This window comes from Ornithorhynchus anatinus, chromosome 5 (genome assembly GCF_004115215.2).
Source record: "Ornithorhynchus anatinus isolate Pmale09 chromosome 5, mOrnAna1.pri.v4, whole genome shotgun sequence".
Classification (NCBI taxonomy): Eukaryota; Metazoa; Chordata; class Mammalia; order Monotremata; family Ornithorhynchidae; genus Ornithorhynchus; species Ornithorhynchus anatinus.
Window position 1 is genome coordinate 78,359,820 of NC_041732.1, and position 25,363 is coordinate 78,385,182.

At 48.3% G+C, this 25,363-nt stretch overlaps 1 protein-coding gene across 1 annotated transcript in view; it reads right to left on the reverse strand.

Moving 5' to 3' along the window:
• The window catches only part of ECE1 (endothelin converting enzyme 1), a 146,251-nt gene extending 124,413 nt beyond the window's left edge, over positions 1-21,838 (reverse strand). Inside the window, exon 1 of the mRNA XM_029066457.2 lies at positions 21,760-21,838. Within this exon, the coding sequence (XP_028922290.1) occupies positions 21,760-21,762 (3 nt within the window). The 5' untranslated portion in view covers positions 21,763-21,838. The remainder of the gene's footprint in view (positions 1-21,759) is intronic.
• Positions 21,839-25,363: the final 3,525 nt, after the last annotated feature.

Sequence of the window (25,363 nt, forward strand, 5' to 3'; positions counted from 1 at the left end):
CTTGGAAAGTACAATTCGGCAACAGAAAGAGACAATCACTACCCGACTACGGGCTCACAGTCTAGAAGCAGGAGGGAGACAGCAAAACAAAACAAGAAGACAGGCATCAATAGCATCAAAATAGATAAATAGAATTATAGATATATACACATCAATAAAATAAAATAATGTGTACAAATATACACAAGTGCTGTGGGGCAGGGACGGGGGTAGAGCAGAGGGAGGGAGTAGGGGCTATGGAGAGGGGAGGAGCAGAGGAAAAGGGGGGCTAGATACAAGCTAATCAGGATAGATACAGTTCATGTCCCCTATGGGACTCACAGTATTAATCCCCATTTTACGGATGAGGTAATTGAGGCTTGGAGAAGTTAAGTGACTTGCCCAAGGTCACACAGCAGAGAGGTGGCAAAGCAGGAATTAGAACCCATCCACTGTGCCATGCTGCTTCACCTACTTGTAATCTATTATAATGTCTGTCTTTCCCACTAAATTGTAAAATCCTGAGGGCAAAGATCTTGCCTCCCAAGTGCTTTGCACACAGTAAAAACTCAATAAATGCCATAGGGAAGCAGCATGGCCTAGTGGATAAAGCACTGGCCTGGGAGTCGGAAGGACCTTGATTCTATTTATTTGTTATTGTTTTAATGAGATGTTCATCCCTTTGATTCGATTTATTGCTATTGTTCTTGCCGTCCGTCTCCCCCGATTAGACTATAAGCCCGTCAAAGGGCAAGGACTGTCTCTATCTGTTACCGATTTGTACATTCCAAGCGCTTAGTATAGTGCTCTGCATATAGTAAGCGCTCAATAAATACTATTGAATGAATGAATGACCTGGGTTCTTATCCCGGCTCTGCCACATGCCTGCTCTGTAACCTGGAAGAGTCACTTAATTTCTCTGTGCCTCCATTCCCTCATCTGTTAAAATGGAGATTAAGACTGTGAACCCCATGTGCGACAGGGACTGTGATCAACCTGATTTGTTTGTATCCACCCCAGCGCTTAGTACAGTCCCTGGCACATAATAAGCACTTAATAAATACCACAATTATTATTATGACTGATTGTTTGGACAAGCCATACTGCTCCTTCCACAACTCAGGGGAAGAGTGACAGGAAAGGGGGTTTTGCTGGAGATAAAGGGATAACCAGAGCCTAAACTCATTCATTCATTCAGTCATATTTATTGAGCATTTACTGTATGCAAAGCACTGTAGTAAGTGCTTGAGAGAGCACTCTATAACAGTAAACAGACACATTCCCCACCCACAGTGACAAACCCAACTGGGTTCAACTTGGCAACAGACCCAATCTGGATTCAGGAGACACCTGGGATTGTATCTTGGAGTCTGGTCCCTAGAAACTCTTCCAGGCTGTGTCTGTGGTACTGTCAGGTACCCTTCAAAAGAGGAATTATTTACCACATCCTTAGCACTCCTGTCTATTGGTGGGCTCAACTTAGTTTTGACCCCTAAATATTTCTATGTCTGTCTCTCTCATTAGAGTTTAAGCACTTTGTGGGCAGAGAAGACGTAATGTGGTTGTCCTGTAGCTCCAGATCGTCTAATACAGCGCACCACACCTCCAGTGGGTGCTTGATAAATGCTACTACTCCTATTAAAGATGACACTTCTGAGTGTGTGTGTGTGTGTGTATGTGAGTGAGAGGCAGAGAGAGGATGGCTGACAAGACCAATTCATGACAGATCATCCGGACCATATTAGAACCAGGGGAAGATTGCCTTTTGCTGCTCCCCACAGAACCTAGCACTGAGCCCGATTCTCCCTCTTTGTCTTGTGAGCTTCTTGAAGCCTCTGTCCTAAGACTAGTCACCCCATTTGGAATCGCTGTCCACTAGGTCAAATCGTCTTAGGCAGCTGTTGTCACACCGGCCACTGCTTTGCCACATCACTGAGGTTTTGAGTCACTAATTTTCTTTCTGTGAACTTCACCGCCTCAGCCCTCAGAATCAGAAGAACCTACAGCTCAAGAAATTTCTCCAAGCAGTCTTACTGACCGGGGGCTAATTCACCATTATTTAACAAAAACAGGAGGAACCGTAATTAGGCCGATGATGTCCCTGAAAGTGGCAACGGGATGCCTGGAGGAGCTGTATAGCAGTTTCCCTTCTTGACACCCTAACATTTAGTAGTAATATCAATCAATTACTAATACTTACTGTGTACAGAGCACTGACTAAGCACTTGGAAGAGTAAAATACAGAGTTGGCAGATACACAGTGAGCTTTCAATTCAGAGGGAACTTAGTAGTAGGAGGAAGAGGAGGAGGAGGAGAAGGAATAGCATTTCTTTGGAGTGACATGACATTGCTACTGACGCAGTGGCTTTTTGCAAAATGAGGAGTAAAAGCAGTAATGGTATTTATTGAACACCTACTGAGTTCACTGCAATGAACTTGGGACAAGCACTACAAACTATGGGTAAAGTCTTTCAACTAGAAAAGAGCCTGCTTATCCCTAGGACTGAGGCCATTTTAGCGTCCCTTTGACATTAACAATTTACCTCCATGCAGAAGGCAAAATTTCAGAGCAGCCCAGAGCCCTTGGTATTTCACCAGCTGGCATCAGGACTGGCAAACGTCTCTTTAGTGGCTATAAACACACCAATCTGCTGAGGCAAAGGTCACAGGTAGCTGTGCCTTACGCTTTCAGACTAAGAATTCTCTCCCAGTTACACTTTTCTCTGCATAGGAAACTTCAGTTTCTCCCCTCCTCTCACCCCGACCCATAGGAATGCAGAGGCAGAGATGAGGGTGGGAAGTCGAGAACTCGTTGAATGTGAGACTAAATTGGGAATTTTAAGTGCTTCCTACGTACTGACTGAGATCAGTCTTCGTGAAGCATACCTTGCCCCCTGACTCCAAGGAGTCAAGGTTTGGGGATATTTGCTTTGTGAGCGAAAAGGCTTTGTGAGTCTGGAATAAAGCCCCATTTAAGGTGCCAGTTAACAATGCGGGAGAAGGAGCTCAGGAGCCAATTAACTAATCCATGGCCTTAGGGAAGAATCCAATTTTCAACAGCAACTCTCTTCAGAGGCTGGGGAGGGCCTCCGAATCTGGTCATGTGACTTGAACATCTGCCTCTGCCGGGTCCACCCTCACCTCAAGCTCATGAAGCACAAAAGTTGGGTAGCAGGCCCAGCAAGAGCCCCACGAAGAAAGCAAGAAGGGCCAAGTCTCTTTTTTTTTAAATGGTATTTGTTAAGCACTTATTATGTGTCAAGCACTTTTCTAAGTCCCGGGGTAGCTACAAATTTACCCCATTTGACACAGTCTCTGTCCCACAGGGGCTCACAAGGTCTGAACTGGAAGAGGGAGGATTTAATCCTCGATTTACAGTTGAGGCAGCCAGTCAATCTTATTATTGTGTACAGAGTAATAATGATAATGACTGTGGTATGTTTTAAGCGCTTACTGTGTGCCAGACACTGTACTAAGCACTAGGGTGGACACGAGCAAATCGGTTTGGACACAGTCCCCGTCCCAACAAGGCATCCCCAGTCTAAATCTCCATTTTTACAAATGAGGCAACTGAGGCACAGAGAAGTGAAGTGACTTGCTCAAGGTCACACAGCAGACACGTGGCAGAGCCAGGATTAGAACCCATGACCTTCTGACTCTCAAGCCCGTGCTCTATCCACTACATCATGGCACTAGGAAGAGCATACTATAACAAACAAATTCCCTGCCCACAATGAGCTTAAGGAAATTGAGGCACAGATAAGTGACTAGACCTGCTCAAGGTCACACAGCAGACAGGTGGCAGTGCCAGAATTAGAACCCAGGTCCTCCAACTGCCCAGGCCCATGCTCGTTCCACTAGGCCCCTCTGCTTCAGAGACTCTCTTCCCCTGGGAAAATATCACAACAGTTGTGAGTTCCTGAAACTTGTTACCAAGACAGATTGGAGAGTGCCAGTCTATCAGTCAATCCTATTTATTGAGTGCTTACTGTGTGCCGAACACTGTACTAAGCGCTTGAGAGAGTACAGTAAAACAGACACATTCCCTGCCCACAACAAGCTTACAGTCTAGAGGAGGAGACAGACAATATAAATGAATAAATTTTAGCTACATACATAAGTGCTGTGGGGCTGGGGGTGGTGGATAAATAAAAGGAGCAAGTTAAGGTGACAGAGAAGGGAGCTGAGGAAAAATAAAAGAAGACTTAGTTGTGGGAGGCCTCTTGGAGGAGAAATGCCTTTAATAAAGCTTTGAAGGAAGCAAGGAGAGTAACTGTCAGATACGAAGAAGGAGTGCATTCCAGGTCAGAGGTAGGACGTGGGAGAGAGGTCAGCTGCGAGATAGACGAGATTGAGGTAGAGTGAGCCGGTTAGCATTAGAAGAGCTGGGTTTTCAGGTTGACAGCCCTCCATCTTGAACGGTTTCACCATGACTTTTCCTAGAGGCAAGAATGAATTAAATAACCTTCCAGGTTCCTTCCAGCCCTATGACTGCCCCACAGCATTTAAATACATATCTGTAATTGATTTATTTATATTAATGTCTGTCTCCTCCTATAGAATGTAAGCTCGTTGTGGGCAGGGAATGTGTCTGTTACATTGCTATACAGTACTCTGCAAAGTGCTTCGCACAGTGCTCTGCACAGAGTAAGCGCTCAATAAATACAACCGACTGACTGTGCCTCGACCTCCAAATAAAATGTACACACTAGCACAAGGAGCCAGCTCCATGGGGAGGCTCAACTGCTTCCTAAGGAAAACAGATTTGTGTGGCTCCCTGAGATGTTCCCAGATAACTTTCATATTTGTGGTTTATCAAGTTAGCCCACGGTCTGGCTGTTGTTATTTCAATAGTTCCTCTGTAATCCTCCTTTATCTTGTGGTCTGAGTTTTCACCATATTCGGGGCATAATTAAAGGGAGATGAAAAATCCAAAATAACGTTCAAACCTTGACCACTCTCCACCAAAACCGAAGAGATCATAAGGAAGCAACTCAGCTCTAAGAAAATGATTCATTTTGGCAGAACGAGAGACAGAGCAGGGAGCCGCAGGCCAGGAGAAACCCTCTGGCTAATAAATCATTCAAGATATCCTGCCAACCTGGCTTCGGTTGCTTTTGGTTGAGGGTTGGGTGGGGGAAGCCTCGTGATGACAAATGGGTTTAAATTAAACGGCAAGAATGGGTGGGAAGCCCATTATTCAGAAAAGCTCACCCTGGGCTAGACTCTCTTACCTTAGTCAAAATGGTTCAAACATTAGGACTCAAACAACACTCATGAAGAAGAATCAACTTTTCCTATTAAGTCTTATTAGTGACTCATCACCCCCTGGGGTGATTGGACACAGTACGGATTGAAAGAATGGACAAAAATGGAAATGGCCCTGGTTTGGGTGGCTTGTGGTGACTCAGTGTTCTGAAATTCAATGAGCTGTATCTCCTCAGGGTGAGCCCTGGGGGTGCAGATGGCAGCAGTCTGCCTGTGTTTGCTTCCTGATTGATTTGCCTTGATTACTGCATCAGCCTCCTCATGGACCTCCCTGCCTCTCCCCACTTCAGTCCATATGTCACTCTGCTGCCCGGATCATTGTTCTACAAAACCGTTCAGTCCATGTTTTCCCACTCCTCAAGAACCTCCAGTGGTTGCCCATCCACCTCCGAATCAAACAGAAACCCCTTACCATCGACTTTAAAGCACTCAATCACCTTGCCCCCTCCAACCTTACCTCACTGCTTTTCTACTACAACCCACCCACACACTTTGCTCCTCAAATGCCAACCTACTCTTCCTCGATCTCATCTACCTCCCCTCTGACCCTTCGCCCACATCCTGCCTCTGGCCTGAAATTCCCTCCCTCTTTATATCCAACATTCACTCTTCCCACCTTCAAAGCCTTATTAAAAGCATCTCTTCCGAGAGCCACTTCCCCAACTAAGCCCTCATCTCATCTTCTCCCGCTCCTTTCTGCGTCCCCCTTGCACTAGGATTTGCGCCCTTTATTCAGCCCTTCCTCAGCTCTATAGCACTTTCATGCATATATGTAATTTATTTATAATAAAAATAATAATAATGAGGATGGTATTTGTTAAGCGCTTACTATGTGTCAAGCACTGATCTAAGTGCTGGGACAGATACAAGGTAATCAGGTTGTGCCCCATGGGGCTCACAGTCTTTAATCTCCATTTTACAGATGAGGGAACTGAGGCACAGAGAAGTTAAGTGACTTGCCCAAGGTCTCAGAGCAGAGAGATAGCGGAGTCAGGATTAGAACCCACATCCTCTGACTCCCAAGCCCGGGCTCCTTCCTCTAAGCCATAGTGCTTCTCATCTATTTATTTATATTAGATGTCTGTCACCCCCTCTAGAATGTATGCTCACTGTGGGCAGGGAACATGTCTACCAACTCTGTTACTCTCCCAAGCCCTTAGTACAGTGCTCTGCACACAGTAAGCGCTCCATAAATCTAACTGATTGGCTGAGAGGGTATCTCTCAGGTGAGTCCTCACTTCCCAGAGATGCATCTACAAGGCAAGAAAGAAGAAAGAGCAGGTTGCTCTTGGTGACTGCATCGACAATACTGTGGCAAGATGTGGGAAGCCCAAATTTGACGGCAGTCAATTCAGGGTGCGCCTGAAGAGCTAAAAGTAGCGGGATGCCAGAGGTGGAGTCACTGCTTCATTGCTCAGGTCACGGGGAAGTTAATTCCAAGTAGAGTGAGAATCTCCAAAGGTAGCTGAAACCCCATCCAATCTCTCTAAAGTGGAAAAGCAACAGGGCCTAGTGGAAAGAGCATCAGCATGAGAGTCAGAGGACCTGGGTTCTGATCCCAACTCGGCCACTTCATCCATTCAATCCATCGTATTTATTGAGCGCTTACTGGGTGCAGAGTGCTTGGGAAAGTACAAGGCAGCAATAAAGAAAGACAATCTCTGCCCACAACGAGCTCACAGTCTAGGGGCGGGGGACAGGCATCGATACAAGTAAAGACACATCAACAGACATCACTTGTCTGCTGGATAACCTTGGGCAAATCACTTCACTTCTTTGTGCCTCAGTTTCCTAAACTCTAAAAAAGGGGATTAACTCCTACTCCCTCCCTAGACTGTGAGGCCCTTGTGGGACAGGGACTGGGTCCAGCTTGTTTATCTTATATCTACCTCAGAGTTTAGCACACTGACCTGCACATAGTAGGCATTTAAATATAATAGTAATGATAAGAACAACAACAATAATAATAGCAAAAAAGATAGAATTTCTTACTGGGGAGAGAGGGAGGAGGAAGGCAAATTGAGACCAATCCAAGTTTGACCCAAGGCTTTAGACCAAGTTTGGGGAAGAAAACCTAACAGACTTTGGGTAAGTCACTTCACTTCTCCATGCCTCAGTTCCCTCTTCTGTCAAATGGGGATTAATACTGTGAGCCCCACAATGGACATAGACTGTTTCCAACTTGTAACTTGTATCTACCCCAGCGCTCAGTACAGTGCCCGGCACATAGTAAGTGCTTAGCAAATAAAAAAAAAAAAAGGCCATTAAGACACCCCCAACTTCAGCCTGGGCTACAGCTCTGTCTCGGGGCTACCATCCTAAGACAGCAGGCCTAACCCTCCTACTCAGGAGGGTCCGAAGCCAAGCCCCTCTGCCTACCAATGGCTTGAAAATCCGCCCCCTCCCCCTCCACCCGCCATCTGGACAGCTGGATGACTGGTTCACAGTTTCACTCCTTTGTAGTTTCTCCCCATTCCCATGGCTCCACTCAACCTGGAAACCATCCCAAGCCACTACCTCCTCCCCCCAGCCTCCCACCCACTGCTCCCAACAACCTATCCAACATAAAGAAACAAATCTGGGGAGATATTTGTGTAAGGAGGCTTTTGCCTCTCTTCCCTCTCCTGTTTTCCTTTGAAATATTTCAAAGCGCAGGGGGACCGGATCCGCGCCCTCCCTCACAACCGCCCCCTCCCAAACCAGCCGCGGGGTCCGCGGCATCAAGAAGGGCCAATGACCATATCCAGAGGTCAGATGAAAGAATTTGAAGGTCACTGAGCTTTTCCCTTCCCCTCCCCCTCCCCTGCATATCACAGGGCAAAGAAAAGAATCCCACGGGCAAGGCACAACAAAGCCATCGGACCAGCCCAGGGCCTCCAGACCAGGCAGAGTCCCATTATTCCAGCTGCAGGGAAGGTTGTGCTAGGAGACTTTATCCCACCAGCTCTGGGAGGCCCGCAAAAGAAGCCTGACTTCCCCTGGGGTTCAGAGGAATCTTGGCTTCGCATTAACTTTGCTCTACTGACCTCTGTCTCCCCTGCAGTTTGACGGAACAGAACAAACTTGCCATTTTGCACTGCCGTGTTTTCGAGGAGGGCAGCGGTGAAACACAAGAACCACCAGCTGCCTTTCTGGGGACAACCCTCATCGCTGTTGCAAGAGCAGGAGGGAAGGGGAAGAGAGAAAGGTGGGGAGACTACATGACCCTACTTCCTTTATGACTACACTTTCACATTGACATGGTGTTTACTACACTTCCCTCCTCAGCCACTCCCATTTGGGCAACTGTCCAAAATGTTTCTGGGTGTGAATATTTAAATACTTGGTGACCACTGGAGGAGCTGAGAGCTACCCCTGGGCACTTGTTGCTGGACAGCTGCCCGGGACCAAATACCTCCCGAATCAGGCAGAGCCTGAAGTCTTGGTTCAGGGGGCAAAGGGAATCTGGGGTTTCTTCAGCCCCAGAGGCCAAAGTCAGGGTAGGGCTACTTGGGAGTATACTGCAGAATCGGCTTCTCTCAGGTGGAAAAGTCACCTCCGGGCTTCAGGAGGTTCAGTTCAATTCAACTGTATTTACTGAGCGCTTACTGTGAGCACAGCACTGTACTAAGTGCTTGGAAAGCCCAAAATAGCAATAGAGTCAATCCCTGCCCACACTGGGCTCACAATTTGGGGGTGGGGAGGAGACAGACATCAATACAAGTAAACAGGCATCAATGTAAATAAACAGAATTATAGATTTATACGTATATAATAAGTGCTGTGGGGTGGGGAGAGGGGTGAAGAGCACAGGGAGCGAGTCGTGGTACGCGGAAGGGAGTGGGAGCTGAGGAAAAGCGGGGCTTAGTCTGAGGAGGCCTCTTGGAGGAGGTGTGCCTTCAGTAGGGTTTTGAAAGGGGGAAGAGTGATTGTCTGGTGGACTTGAGGAGGGAGGGGATTCCAGGCCAGAGGTAGACTGTGGGCTGGGGTGGGCGACAAGACAGGCGAGATCGAGGCACAGTGGGAAGGTTAGCACCAGGGGAGTGGAGTGTGCAAGCTGGATGTGGAAGGAGAGAAGTGAGGGGAGAGAGGAGGGGGCAAGGTAAAGCAAAGCTTTAATGCCAATAGTGAGGAAGTCAGCCCCATCCTTTGGGAGGGAGTTCCCATGATTAAGTGCTCGTGGGGAACCCCAGATCTCTACATGGTGGGAGGGGCATGTCCACTCTGCTTTCCTCCACTCATTCCTAACGGCAGCCTTTCCCCCTTATTCATTTATTTCATGGCATTTATTAAGTGCTTACTATTTGCCGGACACTGTAGTAAGCACTGGGGTAGATACAAGATAATTGGGTTGGATACAGTACCTGTCTCACATAGCACTTAGAGTCTTAATTCCCTTTTTACAAATGAGGTAACAGGCACAGAGAAGTTAAGTGACTTACCCAAGGCAGGGCATGTGCCTGTTTATTGTTGTATTGTTCTCTCCCAAGCGCTTAGTACAGGGCTTTGCACATTGTAGGCGCTCAATAAATGACTGGATGAATGAATGAATATCCAAGGTCATATGGCAGACAAGTGAGAAGCAGCATGGCCTAGTGGATAGAGCACGGGCCTGGGAGTCAGAAGGACCTGGGTTCTAATCCCTCCTCTGCTACTTGTGTGCTTGGATGACTTGGGTAAATCACTTTGCTTCTCTGTGCCTTAGTTCCCTCATCTGTAAAATGGGGACAGTGAGCCCCATTTGGGCCAAAAATTGTGTCCAACCTGATTGTCTTGTATCTACCCCAGTGCTTAGTGCAGTGCCTGGCATGTAAGCAAGTGCTGAACAAATATCATTAAAAAAATTAATTTTAAAAAGTGGCAGAGATTAGACCTCAGGTCCTCTGACTTCCAGGGCCATGTTCTTTCCACTAGACCATGCTGCTTCTCCTCCTTCCCTCTCTACCAGGGCCTTCCCCAAGATAACGGGGGCTGTTCGGCAGTGGTGCCTCACTCCCAAATCCATGTTTGTGGCACTTCGCCAGTCAGTCTGAAGACAGTTTAACCAGCCGAGGAACTTCGACCAACTTCTGGAGGAGCACATGCTACTTGTCTTCCCATTTTACTACCAAAGTAACCAAGGCCCAGGCCAGGTACTTCCAACTATGGACAAGATGATGACCTCGGGATCAGCTCCGTTTCTAGTTTGTGTCACTGTGAGGGTTTCCCGCCTAAGAGGAGTCCTTGCTCACCTCTCATGATCCACTGAAGCGAACAACTGGCAAAGGCTCTGTTTCTATGCCACCTCAGAAGTTCACTTGCCAAGCGTCAGCTCCCACAGGGAGGGAGTTTCCTCACTGTGGGCAGGGAACATGACTACCAACTCTCTTATCCGTTACTCTCCCAAGAGCGCAGTACAGTGCTTGGCACACAGTATGCGCTCAATAAATACCACTGAGTGATTTTACTTGGTATAGATTTCTGAACAAAGCATCTCATTCTCCAGAAACACTAAGCACGAAGGAGAATATACCAGCCGTTTGGAAAATTCAATCATTCATTCAATCGTATTAATTGGGCGCTTACTGCGTGCAGAGCCCTGTACTAAGCGCTTGGGAAGTACAATTCAACAACAAAGAGACAATCCCTGCTCACAACGGACTCACTGTCTGTTGAGACAGACATCAAAATAAGTAAACAGGCATCAATAGCATCAATATATACAGAATTATAGATATAGATGCACATCAAAACAAGTACTCAGGCATTAATATAAATAGATTTATAGATAGGAACATATATACACAAGTGCTGTGGGGTAGGGGGTAGAGAAAAGGGAGTGAGTCAGGACGACTGGGAGGGTGGGGGGAGCTGAGGAAAAGGGGGGCTTAGTCTGGGAAGGCCTCCTGGAGGAGGTGAGCCAGAAAATAGCGCCTTGGCAGCACTAAATTCTATGGACAGTTTGCCAAGCCCACCCTCCCCTCTGACTCGGTCTGCATGTCTCCGTCCCTCTGGTTCCCCTAATCTGTCTCTTCTCTCTGGCACCTCGCTATAACAGCCATTACATAACCCTGATTAAAGTCGAAAGGTCTCTCCGGTAGATATCCTCCAGCCAGCCTCCAGCAGATTCTCCAGAAAAGGGAGAGGAGCAAATCATTAACCAGACTCCTGGACACTTTCACCTGTCTGAGCTGATTCTGGTTTCCTTGCTTTCCAAAACAAATTCCCAGCCTTCACCCCCTCCACCCCCAGGTGCCTCTGCAGATTCATCCTGCAGCATGAGGTGCTGAGAAACAGCATTAGCCTAGTGGAGAGAGCATAGGCCTGGAATCAGAAGGATCCGGGTTCTAATCCCTCCTTTGCCACTTGTTTGCTGGGTAACCTTGGGCAAGTCACTTCACTTCTCTATGTCTCCGTTACCTTATCTGTCAAATGGTGACTAAGACTGTGAGCCCCATATGAGACATGGACTGTGTTCAACCTAATTAGCTTGCACCTAATTGCCCAGCGCTTAGCCTGGCCTTTAGCATTTAATACTGTTTTTTAAAAAAAGAGGGGCGGCAGCAACAGCAGCATGACCTTTCGGGTCACGGAAGGGGCCGACGGGTGACCTCACGTTTGCCAAGGATGACAGGCCGGAGCTGGACAGACCAACCCGCAGCCAGCAAATAATAATAATAATGATCATAATGGCTTTTGTTTAGTCCTTACTATGTGTGAGGCACTGTACTAAGTGCTGGGATGGATTCAAGCAAATCGGGTTGGACACAATCCCTGTCCCAGGTGGGGCTCACAGTCTCAATCCCCATTTTACAGATGAGGTAACTGAGGTCCAGAGAAGTGAAGCGACTTGCACAATGTCACACAGCAGACCAGTGGCGGAGCCGGCTGCTCTACCGTCTACCCCATGCAAAGACCATCACGCGAAGATGTTCTGAAGTCCCCGCAGCTGCACGGCTGGCCAAGGGGCCCTCTGTGCTTCTGCTCCTGCTTGGTCCCAGCTTTTGCTACCATTTCCTGGCCCAGCCCAAGAAGGGAGGGGACTAGGACAGAAGGAGCCTGGGTCTGTGACCATCTTTCTACTCTTCCAAAGGGCCTCATTCAGACCCCGGGGGGCTAGGGCCAGAAGGAATATGGCCATTCTCCAGGACCCTAGCTGTGTGCTTACCCTGGGGGGTTGAAGGCATGAAATCTAGCTCCCAATGGAAGGCCATTCCACTCCCTCTCTATAACAACGCCCCTCCTTCCCTGGAATATCGTGGGAATGTCTAACCCGCTGTGGGGCTCTGAGAAAATGCTGCTGGAAAACCACACAAGTCTTTTAGGACAGTTCTTTCTGATTCTGCCTCACGACCATCCTATCTTTTAGGTGATTTGGTCCTGGCTCTACACCCACCTCCTTCAACTTTCAAGGAACTTGGAGATCAGCTCTTAAAGGGAAGACCACCCTAGGCTAGGGAGATCTCCAAGCACCACTTTCAGTGGGATAACAGCATTCTTAGGAGTAACTGCATTTAATATTTTCTGTGTGGAGAGCACTGTACTAAGCAATGGGAGGAAAAAAAATACACAAGCGAAAGTTATACATGGTTCCTGGACCTCCAGGGCCTAAAGATCTGAGAAATCAGTCCCTCTAGACTGTAAGCTCATTGTGGGCAGGAAATGTGTCTACCAACTCTGTTGTACTAAACTCTCCCTAGCGCTTAGTACAGTGCTCTGCACACGGTAAGCACTCAAATACCATTGTTGTTGATGATGATGATGAACAAGGGAGGGGAAAAGGGACAGGTGGCAGTTACATAAGGGTAAAGCAAGAAAAATACAAAAACGACATAAAAGGCAAGGGATATGATGTATTCCAGAGAGATAAAGCACTATGGCTAGAAAAGCAAAATTCAGACTCCTCACGGTTCAGAGTCCAACAGTCACAGCCGTACTTCAGTAATTAAAAATAAATGTTTAGTATGTTGTGCTCAGCTTATTTCTCTCATTCAACCCACATAGTCTGTCACCAGATCCTATCGGCCGCACCTTCACAACATTGTTAAAAATCCATCCTTTTCTCTCCATCCAAACTGCAAGTGGGCTGATCCAAGCACTTATCTGATCCCACCTTGACTACTCCCTCTGCCTCCTTGCTGATCTCCCTGGCTCCTGCCTCTCCCCACTCCAGTCCACACTTCACTCTGCAGTGTGGATCATTTTTTTAAAAAAAGATGCTTTTCATGTCTCCCCGCTCCTCAAGAACCTCCAATGGTTGCCCATCCACCTCCATATCAAACAGAAACTCTTCATCATTGGCTTTAAAGCATTCAGTCAGCTCATCCTCTCTGACTTTAACCTCACTAATCTCCTGCTACAGGAGTCCCACACTTAGTTCTAGAGGACTAGCTCACTAGCTCACTCACATGATTACATGACCTGATCACATCTATCTGGCAGACTTCCCCTTTCCCACGTCCTCCTGCTGCCCTGATACTCCTCCCCTTCCTGATTCACCAGACCATCACTCTTCCTGCCTTCAAAGTCTTATTAAGGTCACAACTCCTCCAGGAGGTTTTCCTGGATTAAGGCCTCTCTTCCCTGGCTCTCTCTCCCTTCTGTGTTGTCTGTGCCCTTTGGGCATTTGATATTCGCCCCACCCTTAATCTATATCTATTTAATCTAAATAGAATTATAGATACAGATGCACATCAAAACACTGTTCGGCAGTTTGTGGCATGTTTGTGGCACTTCACCAGTCAGTCTGAAGACAGTTTAACCATCCGAGGAACTTCGACCAACTGCTGGATTTTTTAATATGGAATTTGTTAGAAATTATATATTATAAATCATTTATTCACTCATATTTATTGAGCACTGTGTGCAGAGGACTGTACCAAGTGCTTGGGAGAGTACATTACAACAGTAGACACATTCTCTGCCCACAATAATCTTACAGTCTGGGGGGGGGACAGACATTAATATAAATTATATACTTATACATAAGTGCTGTGGGGCTGGGAGGTGGGAAGAACAAAGGGAGCAAGTCAGGGTGATGCGGAAGGGAGTGAGAAAAGAGGAAATGGAAGGGAGGCTGAGTCAGGGAAGGCCTCTTGGAGGAGATGTGCCTTCAATTAGGCTTTGAAGGTGGGGAGAGTAATTGTCTGTCGAATTTGAGGAGGGAGGATGTTCCAGGACAGAGGCAGGACATGGGCCAGGGGTCAGCAGCGAGTTAGCTGAGAGCAATGCACAATGAGAAGCTCAGCACCAGAGAAGCGAAGTGTGTGGGCTGGGTTGTAGAAGGAGAGAAGCGAGCTGAGGTAGGAGGGGGCAAGGTGATTAAGTGCTTTAAAGCCAATGGTGAGGGGCTTTTGTTAGATGAGGAGGTGGATGGGAAACGAGTTTTTTCAGGAGCGGGTGACTTGTCCTGAATGTGTTTGTAGAGAAATGATCTGGGCAGCAAAGTGAAGTATGGACTGGAGTGGGGGGGAAGACAGGAGGCTGGGAGGTCAGCAAGAAGGCTGATGTAGTAATCCAGACAGGATAGGATAAATGATTATATTAACACGGTAGCAGTTTGGATGGAGAGGAGAGGGTGGATTTTAGTGATGTTGTGAAGGTGGGATCAGGATGTCTGTCTTCTCCTCTAGAATATTAGCTCACTGTGGGCAGGGAAAAGGTCTATCAACTCTTTTGTATCATACTCTCCCAAGTGCTGAGTAAAGTGCTCTGGACACAGTAAGCACTCAAAAAATACCATAGATGATGATGAATAAACACCTTTATTGTTCGTGGACAGGGCACCTGCCTGGGCGTCAGGAGAGTTAGGGTCTAATCCCAGTCCTGCCCCTTGCCTGTTCTGTGACCTTAGGCAAGTCACTTCATTTCTCTGTGCCTGCATTTCCTCATCTATAAAATGGGGGCAAAATACCTATTCTGCCTCATGGACTGTGAGCCCCATGGGGAACAGGGACTGTGCCTTATCTGCTTTTATAGTCTCTACCCCAGGGCTTAGATCTTGGCCCACAGAGTAAGCACTTAGAAAATACCACAATTTTCATTATTATTCTAGATTGTGAACACCTTGATCCCAGGGATTATGTCCTCTAATTCTAGTATCGTCTCCCAAGCGCTTAGTAGTCTCTCTGCGTCCAGTAGGCTCTCAATAGATACCATTAACTGATCATTCTACTTCTGAGTAGAAGTATGGAAAGCAGCACGGTGTAGTGGATAGAACACGGGCCTGGGAATCAGAAGGTCGAGAGGTCTAATCCCAGCTCCACCACTTGTCTGCTGTGTGACCCTGCGCAAGTCACTTCACTCCTCTGGGCCTCAGTTCCCTCATCTGGAAAATGGGGATCAAGACTGTGAGCCCCATGTGGGACAGGGGCTGCGTCCAACCGATCGGCTTGTATCCACCGCAGCGTTTAGTACAGTGCCTGGCACATAGGAAGTGCTCAACAAATACCATTATTATTATTCTGAGGCCCAGGCACCAAGACCAATTAGTGAAGGCTTGGCGATCATTTCCAAACCTGAAATACTATTTAGATCGATACTATTTAGATCGATAAGTGTGGAACACACAGCTAATTACCCTGCGCTTGTTTTCATCTGGGTGACTCCTCTACCCTAAGGCTCCATTACTGCCTATGCGGGGAAGTTTGAAGGAGCAGAAAGCAATGGGCCCCCTCACGGGTCCATAAACATCCGCTCCAGCTGAAATCCCTACTGTGCAGCCAGCGGCGAAGCCCGGTTTCGTCAGCCTGGATGGAATGCAGGGGGAAGAGGAACGAGGGGTCCGAGAAGGCCTAGAATCGCCGGCCACATTTGTCTCCAGGATATTGGCCGGACTTCCGCTCCGATACCCGATCCCGTCGGTCTCTCTCCTGCCCTCTGCCCCCAGAGAGCAAGGGTCTGTGCTCTAGTGACTCTCCTGCTTCCAAGAGGAGGTAAATATTGACACTGTAGTGTTTACACACTGGAATTTTACTCCTCTTGGCTCCCTCACTGTACACTTGGCCCAGAAGAGGTATGCTCCCTCTACCACCCACCACCCGGCCACACGGAGGCGGGGGCCGGCTGAAACCCTCCGCTGAAACCCTCCGATGTCTGTTGCGGCCAGGGCACGCTCCCCTGCAAGACTTTTGAGAGGATCCTAAACCAGAAACACGCTGAAGGGCCGGATGCTTCGTCAGCAGGACCGGGATTCTGCGCGTCAGGGCCATCCAGGGCCAAGGGGGAATAAAACCACACCAGCCTCTTGGCCAAATCGAAGTTGTCACCCAACCCTTCCGATCACGATTTGTTCTGCTAAATGGATCAATTATTTTTACCTCCATTTCAACTGCAGCCTCTCTAGATCTAGCCTCTCTAGGCTGCAGATCGACTAAAGAGATTCTAGGCCAAATCTTCCATACCCTCCTCTCCTCTCCAAATGTATCGGATGTTTTTATATGGTATTTTTTAAGCGCTTATTATGTGCCAGACACCGTACTAAGCGCTGGGGCAGATACAAGGTGGGACACAGTCCATGTCTCATACGGGGCTCCAAGCCTTAATCCCCATTTTATAGATGAGGTAACTGAGGCAAAGAAAAGTGAAGTGACTTGCCCGAGGTCATTCATTCATTCATTCAATCGTATTTATTGAGTGCTTACTGTGTGCACAGCACTGTATTAAGCGCTTGGAATGTACAATTCAGGAACAGATGGAGACCATCTCTGCCCAACAATGGACTCAGTCTAAAAGGGGGAGAGAGACAGCAAAACACAAGTAGTGAGGCATCAATAGCATCAAAATAGATAGTATCATAGATATATATACAAGGTCACAGAGCAGATAAGTGGTGGAGCCCAATTAGAACCTACGTCCTCTGACTCCCGGGCCTGTGCTGACTCTACTAGGCCACGCTTAGACCCCGGGGTGGGGGTTGAGAATGATCTTGAGCCCGTGAAGTTTGGGTCCCCCTTAAATCAAAGGTGACGTGGCTCTGGCGATTCAGCGATGGCTTTAGATAGTTTGCTTATTCCTGGGACCTGGGTTCTGGTGGTTTAAAAGTCCAAACAAAGGAAGCTCTTCACTCCTTGCCACATCCTGCCCTGTGTCTCAGGGATTTCCATTTCTGACCTGCTGTGAGAGAGCTCACCCAGATACTGCTGTCTTCTCAGGCTGCCCAAGGCTATAATAAGAATCATTTTGTGGTATTTAAGCACTTACCATGTGGCAAGCACGGGACAATCAGACTGAGCAAGATCTAAGCAGGAGAGAGAACTGAATCCCCATTTTACAGTGAGGAAACAGAGGCTCTTAGAAGTTGCGTGACTCCCCTGAGGTCACACAGCAGAGCTAGGATTAGAACCCAGGACTCCGGATTCTCAGGCCACGAGGATCCTCAGCACAACGCATCACTTCTTCTGCACTGCCTCACCTTCTGTACCACTTCCAGGGGAACAGGGCTCCCACTCAGATTCCCCATGGGATAACTGGAGCCCCAGGGGGGAGGCTGCCCAACCGAAAAACCACACAAGCAGTCAGCTGGGAAAAGGACTTCCGGGATCAGGATTCCCTAGACAGCAATTCAGGTCTTCAGCCACAGCGAACTGTGTCACGAGTCCCAGGGACCCGGCTTCTGCTGAGTCTGGGAAAGGGACAAGGGCTCGGGGCAGGAGGGTGTCTTGTGGGGGAGAGCTGTCTGGAAAATGCAATTCATCCCACAAAGAAGTGAGGGAGGACACTGAGGGGTAGAAAAGCAGTTAAATGAAGGGAATGGGACTCCTTCCCTGTCTTCTTTCTCCCAGCGACGCTGTCAGAGAACCAGAACTGAGTAAACTGGGGACCTGCAATTAGAACTCCAGGGCTTTGCGAAGGACAGCAGCTGGGAGGAGAAAGGTGGAGGAAGCAGGATTCTTGGAGAGAGGAAAGAGGACTTGCCTGGTTTGAGGAGTCTAATTTACTTCTCCTGATCTCGCTATTACTAACACAGGCCCCTAGGAAAGACTGTGTTGGTAAAAGCATTAGTCATGTTTCCTTCTTTTACTGCAGGTATACAAATTGTTCTGTTTACAGTCCTATAACAGTCCTGACCCATGGTTTTACAAGCAGAAATGGCCTGCCTAGGCCAAGCCAAGGGGACAGTGGGCTTTGGGGGTATCTGCAGCTTCATGGACTTTGAAGGGAGCTCTCTTCAGAGGTACAAAATGTCCCTAACTTTGAGAATGTGTCCTCTAACAAAGCACTTTCATCAGGGTATCTCTTCCCTCCCTGGCACCAGAAAGCAGAGATTACAATGCAGGAAGAACTGAATGAGTCTTACTGCCCCACTAAATTCCAACTTAAAAGTGCTCTCCCTGGAGTCTTTCACTCTACTGCACAAAAAGGCTAATTATTGAATCTTTCCAACATCTCCTCTGAAGTTGCACATATCTGACAGGATCACCCCAGTTTCATTCCGTGACTTGTTCTCTGCCTTTCCTCCATTCAGGGCATCGTATGGACATAGCTCAGAAATGAGCAAGTTCCTTTCAGGTGGTGATTTCCAGACTGTAAGTTCTTTGAGGGCAGGGAACATGTCTACCAACTCTGCTGTACTATACCCCCCCAAGCACTTCAGTATAGTGCTCTGCAATCAGTGGTATTTATTGAGCGCTGACTATGTGCAGAGCACTGTACTCCATGCTTGGGAGAATATAACACAACCGAATCAGCAGACATATTCTCTGCCTTAATGAGCTTACAGTCTAGAGGGGCGTTTACACACGGCAAGTGCTCAAAAAATACCACTGATTGATCTCCTAAACGTTGCTATTCCACTTTTTTTTTCCGTTCGTTCACCGGTGTATGGATTTAACAACAATTTGGCTAGCTGCGGCAGAGTAGGAAATGGAAAGGTATTTATTCCCGCACTTTCAGAAATGATAGGGATCCATTCCAAAGTCCTTTCTCTGTAGCCTGAAGAGCAGATCAGGGCTTTACAGGGATCTCTAAATCTTGGTCTCTTCTCTGCTGTGCAGTAACAAAAATGCAAACCAAAGAAGGGCTTGAAGTGAAATCAGATTGGGGAAGAATCAATCCATCAGTGGTGCACTTATTGAGTGTTTACTGTGTGCAGAGAACTGTACTAAGCACTTGGGAAAGTACAATACAACAGAGTTTGTAGACGCATTCCCTGTCCACAAGGAACTTAGAGTCTAGAGGGAGAGACAAACATTAATAGAAATAAATTATGGCTATGTATAGAAGAGAAAAAGCGGGAATAAAAAGACATGGAAGCAGCGTATCCAGAGGAAAGAGCGTGGGCTTGGGAGTCAGAGGAGCTGGGTTCTAATCTGCCGGTCTGTTGTATAACCCTGGGCAAGTCACTTAACATCTCTGTGTCTCAGTTACCTCATCTGTAAAATGGGGATTGAGACTGTGAGCTCCAGGTTGGCTCTGGCCGGCATCCAATCTGATTAGCTTGCATCAACCCCAGTGCTTAACAGGACAGTACATGGCACACAGCGAATACTTAAATACTATTAAAATAAAAAATCCTGAGAACCAAGGGAGCATCATCGAATTGCATCATCGGATGGGTATCTTGGTGGTTCTCTACTTCCCCTCATGCAGTTCTCAGCTCAGAGAGCCGGTAACTGAACAAGTAGTGAAGTTGGGTATCCGTTATCGGAAGAAGTTCCCATGATAGAAGATACTAGACGTGGGAACTCGGCGGTGTGGTTGGGGACGACCTCCTTGACCAGAGATTTTTAAGAAAAGGAATGTTGGAGAGGACTAGTCTGGTTTATGTGGTCAGGAATGGACTGGATGACCTCTGGAAGTCATCCTATCCTGCACACTGAAAGGTCCTGAAAGCAAAATCAGATAAAGGAGGAGGACATTACAGCCTTTCATGGCCAGGACTTCCCCATTTCTCTGACACAAGCAGGGCTGAAATTGGTGGAGGTAAGCAGGGAACGCGTCTACCAACTCTGTTACACTGGACTCTCCCAAGCGCTTAGTACAGTGCTCTGCACACAGTAAGCCCTCAATAAATACACTTGATTGATTGATTGATTGGGGAAGGAAGGCTATTTGTGGTATTTGTGAAGCGCTAAGTGCCACGCACTGTTCTAAGCGCTGGGGCAGACACCAAGTCATCAGGTGGTCCCCCGTGGGGCTCAAAGCCTTAGAACAGTGCTTAGAACAGTGCTTTGCACATGTGAAGCGCTTAATTATGGCATTTAAGAAGGGCTTACCACAATAACAGTAATAAGGATGGTATTTGTTAAGCATTTATTAATAATAATAATGTCGGTATTTGTTAAGCGCTTACTATGTGCAGAGCACTGTTCTAAGCGCTGGGGTAGATACAGGGTAATCAGGTTGCCCCACGTGAGGCTCCCAGTCTTCATCCCCATTTTACAGATGAGGGAACTGAGGCCCAGAGAAGTGAAGTGACTTGCCCACGGCCACACAGCTGACAAGTGGCAGAACCAGGATTCGAACCAAGTGCCATGCACTGTTCTAAGCGCTGGGCAGACACCAGGTCATCAGGAGGACCCCCATGGGGCTGACAGCCTTAGAACAGTGCTTTACACAAGTGAAGCACTTAATTATGGTATTTCAGAAGGGCTTACTATAATAACAGTAATAAGTTTGGTATTTGTTAAGCATTAATTAAGTGCCACACACTGTTGTAAGCACTGGGGCAGACACCAGGTCATCAGGAGGTGCCCCCGTGGGGCTGACAGCCTTAAAACAGTGCTTTGCACATGTGAAGTGCTTAATTATGGTATTTAAGAAGGCTTACTATAATAGTAATAGGTTGGTATTTGATAAGCATTTATTAAGCGCCACGCACTGTTCTAAGCGCTGGGGCAGACACGAGGTCATCAGGAGGTGCCCCCGTGGGGCTGACAGCCATAGAACAGTGCTTTGCACATGGGAAGCGCTTAACTATGGCACTCAGGAAGGGCTTACTACAATAACAGTAATAAGGATGCTATTTGATAAGCATTTATTAAGCGCCACGCACTGTTCTAAGCGCTGGGGCAGACACGGGGTCATCAGGAGGTCCCCCTGTGGGGCTGACAGCCTTAGAACAGTGCTTTGCACATGGGAAGCGCTTAACTATGGCACTCAGGAAGGGCTTACTACAATAACAGTAATAAGGATGATATCTGTCAGCGACTATTAAGCGCCACGCACTGTTCTAAGCGCTGGGACAGACACGGGGTCATCAGGAGGTCCCCCCGTGGGGCCGACTGCCTTAGAACAGTGCTTTGCCCACGGGAAGTGCATTTAAGAAGGGCTGACGACAACAACAGTAATAAGGATGGTATCTGATAAGCGTTTATTAAGCGCCACGCACTGTTCTAAGCGCTGGGGCTTAGAGGCGGTCCCTCCCGGGGGTGCTGACCGTCTTCATCCCCATCTGACAGATGAGGTCCCCGCGGTGCAGCGGCTCGCGCAAGGTCAGCCAGGGTGCCAAGCCCTGTGCTAAACTGTCCGTCGGCCGCTCGGATGCGGCCGCCCCCCCCCCAGCCCCGAGCCGAGGCTCCCGAGCCCCCCCCCCCCCGGCCTGCGGACACTCACCATGTCGTGGCGGCCCCTCCCGCACCGGTCGCGACAGCCCCGACAGGCGGCGAGGGAGCGCCGCGCCCGCTCCGCGCCGCCCCCCGACCCTGCAAACCAGCGCCCCCCGCGGCCGGGCCCGGCCCTGCCGCCCGTCCGGCCAATGGGCTGCGGGCGGGGGGGCGGGGCCGGGGCGGCTCGGCCAATCAGGAGGAGGCTCCGCCCACTTCCTCGCTCGGGCCCTTAACCCTTGCCAGGGGCGCCCAGAGGACCGGCCCTCGGCGGGGGCGGCGGCTCTGCGAGGCGCTGCGGGCCTGTGCCTGCGGGGGCATGCGGGTGCACGCCTCGGTGGGGCCCCGCTTGCGGAGCGGGACTCGTTCATGCAGTCGATCCTATTTATGGAGCGCTTACGAGGTGCAGAGCACTGCACTAAGCGCTTGGAATGGACAATTCGGCCCCGGATCGAGAATTATTTAGGCTCACAGTCTAATCGGGGGAGACAGAGGGCAGGAGCAAAACAGAACGTTCATTCATTCGTTCATTCATTCATTCATTCACTCAATAGTTCATTCATTCGGTCAATAGTATTTATGGAGCGCTTACGAGGTGCAGAGCACTGCACTAAGCGCTTGGAATGGACAATTCGGCCCCGGATAGAGAATTATTTAGGCTCACAGTCTAATCGGGGGAGACAGAGGGCAGGAGCAAAACAGAACGTTCATTCATTCGTTCGTTCATTCATTCATTCACTCAATAGTTCATTCATTCGGTCAAAAGTATTTATGGAGCGCTTACAGAGGTGCAGAGCACTGCACTAAGCGCTGGGAATGGACAATTCGGCCCCGGATAGAGAATTATTTAGGCTCACAGTCTAATCGGGGGAGACAGAGGGCAGAGCAAAACAGAACGTTCATTCATTCGTTCATTCATTCATTCATTCATCACTCAATAGTTCATTCATTCAGTCAATAGTATTTATGGAGCGCTTACTAGGTGCAGAGCACTGCACTAAACGCTTGGAATAGACAATTCGGCACCAGATAGAGACCATCCCTGCCCCATGACGGGCTCACCGTCTACATGGGGGAGACAGAGGGCAGAGAAAAACAGAATGTTCATTCATTCAGTAGTTCATTCATTCATTCAATAGTTCATTCATTAATTCCCTCAATAATTCATTCATTCAATAGTATTTATGGAGCACTTACTAGGTGCAGAACACTGCACTAAGTGCTTGGAATAGGCAATTCGGCAATTCAGATAGAGACCATCCCTGCCCCATGACGGGCTCGCGGTCTAAACAGGGGAGACAGAGGGCAGAGCAAAATAGAATGTTTATTCATTCATTCAATAGTTCATTCATTCAATAGTACATTAAATTCAGTAGTATTTATTGAGCGATTACTAGGTGGAGAACACTGCACTAAGTGCTTGGGATGGACAATTCGGCACCAGATAGACACCATCCCTGCCTGATGACGGGCTCACAGTCTAGACGGGGGAGACAGAAGGCAGAGCAAAACAGAACGAACATTCATTCGTTCATTAAATAGTTCATTCATTCATTCATTAAATAGTTCATTTATTCACTCAGTGGTATTTATGGAGTGCTTACTAGGTGCAGAGCACTGCACTGAGCGTTTGGGATGGACAATTCGGCACCAAATAGAGACCATCCCTGCCCAATAATGGGCTCACAGTCTAATCGGGGGAGACAGACGGCAGAGCAAAACAGAATGTTCATTCATTCATTCAATAGTTCATTCATTCGTTCAGTAGTTCATTCATTCAATAGTATTTATGGAGCGCTTACTAGGTGCAGAGCACTGCACTAAGCACTTGGGATGGACAATTGGGCACCAGAGACCAACGAAGCCCAATGATGGGCTCACAGTCCACACGGGGGAGACAGACAGGAAAGCCAAAGAGAAGAAAACAAAAACCAAACATCATCAAAATAAATAGAATCAAGGGGATGTACACCTCATTAACAAAATAACCCTTGCGAAGGGCTCCCAGAGGACCGGCCGCTCCCGGACCCGGGCCTCCGCGGGTGCGGCGGCTCTGCAAGACGCTGCGGGCCTGTGCGTGAGGGTGCATGCGTGTGCGCGCCTCGGTGGGCCTGGGCTTGCAGCCTGTCCGCAGAGCAAGATTCATTCATTCAGTTCATTCATTCAATAGTTCATTCATTCATTCAACAGTATTTATTGAGCACTTACTTGGTGCAGAGCACTGCACTAAGCGCTTGGGATGGACAATTCGGTCCCAGATAGAGACCATCCCTGCCCAATGACGGGCTCATAGTCTACACGGGGGAGACAGACAGCAAAGCAAAAGAGAACAAAACAAGACGACATCATCAAGATAAATAGACTCAAGGGATTGTACACCTCATTAACAAAATAAATAGGGTAATATATAATTTATACAGATGAGCACAGTGCGGAGGGAAAGGGGGAAGAGCAGAGGGTGGGGAGGGAGGGGGGAACAGAGGGAAGGGAAGGACTAGAACCCAGGTCTTTCTGCCTCCCAGGACCATGACCTATCCACTAGGCCGTGATGCTTCTCCTGAACCCAACGTTGACACGGGTCTTGGGGGTTGCTGGGAGAAAAAGGAGAAGACACGGCAGATGAGGCAATGAGGCGATGAGTTTGAGTCTTCCCAACGCCCAGGGCAGTGCTCTGCATGTTGTAAGCCTTTTAATAAATGTTAGTGGGGAGTAATTGATTGAGTGGTGCTTGCCTCAGTGGAAAGAGCCCGGGCTTGGGAGTCAGAGGTCATGGGTTCTAATCCCGGCTCCGCCGCTTGCCAGCTGTGTGACTTGGGGCAAGTTACTTCACTTCTCTGTGCCTCAGTTCCCTCATCTGTAAAATGGGGATTAAAGCTGTGAGCCCCACGTGGGACAACCTGATCACCTTGTATCCCCCAGCGCTTGGAACAGTGCTTTGCACATAGTAAGCGCTTAACAAATACCACCATTATTATTATTATCCCAGGGTTCGAGCTGCAGCTCCAATGAGGGGCCTGTCCCAACCAACCGGATGCCCAAAAGTGAATCCTCTCACCACACTCCTCTTCCTTCCCTTCCCCTGGAGCCAGAGGTTAGAGGCTGGACTACTTCAACAAGGACCCGAATTAAATCAGAACTGGGGCAGATGAGAGAAAGGAAAGGCCCAAAGGGCCTGTGGCAGCGTGGCTTAGCGGAAAGAGCCCGGGCTTCGGAGTCAGAGGTCCTGGGTTCTAATTCCGACTCCACCACTTAGCTGTGTGACTTTGGGCAAGTCACTTCACTTCTCTGTGCCTCAGTTACCTCATCTGGAAAATGGGGATGAAGACTGTGAACCCCACATGGGACAACCTGATAGCCTTGCATCCACCCCAGCGCTTAGAATAGTGCTCGGCATATGCAAGCGCTTAACAAATACCAACATCATCATTATTATTATTATTATTACTAAAGGCATAATGTGAAATCAATCTTCTCTGGCTCAGGTGGACTTTAGGACTGCCTTTCTGGGAAGTCTTTAAAAAGAAACCTCTTGGGCCAGGGCAGGGTTGGGGGTGACGCTTTCTGGAGGCCAGAGGACGGACTAGATGATCTCTCAAGATCTCTTCCAATCTCAA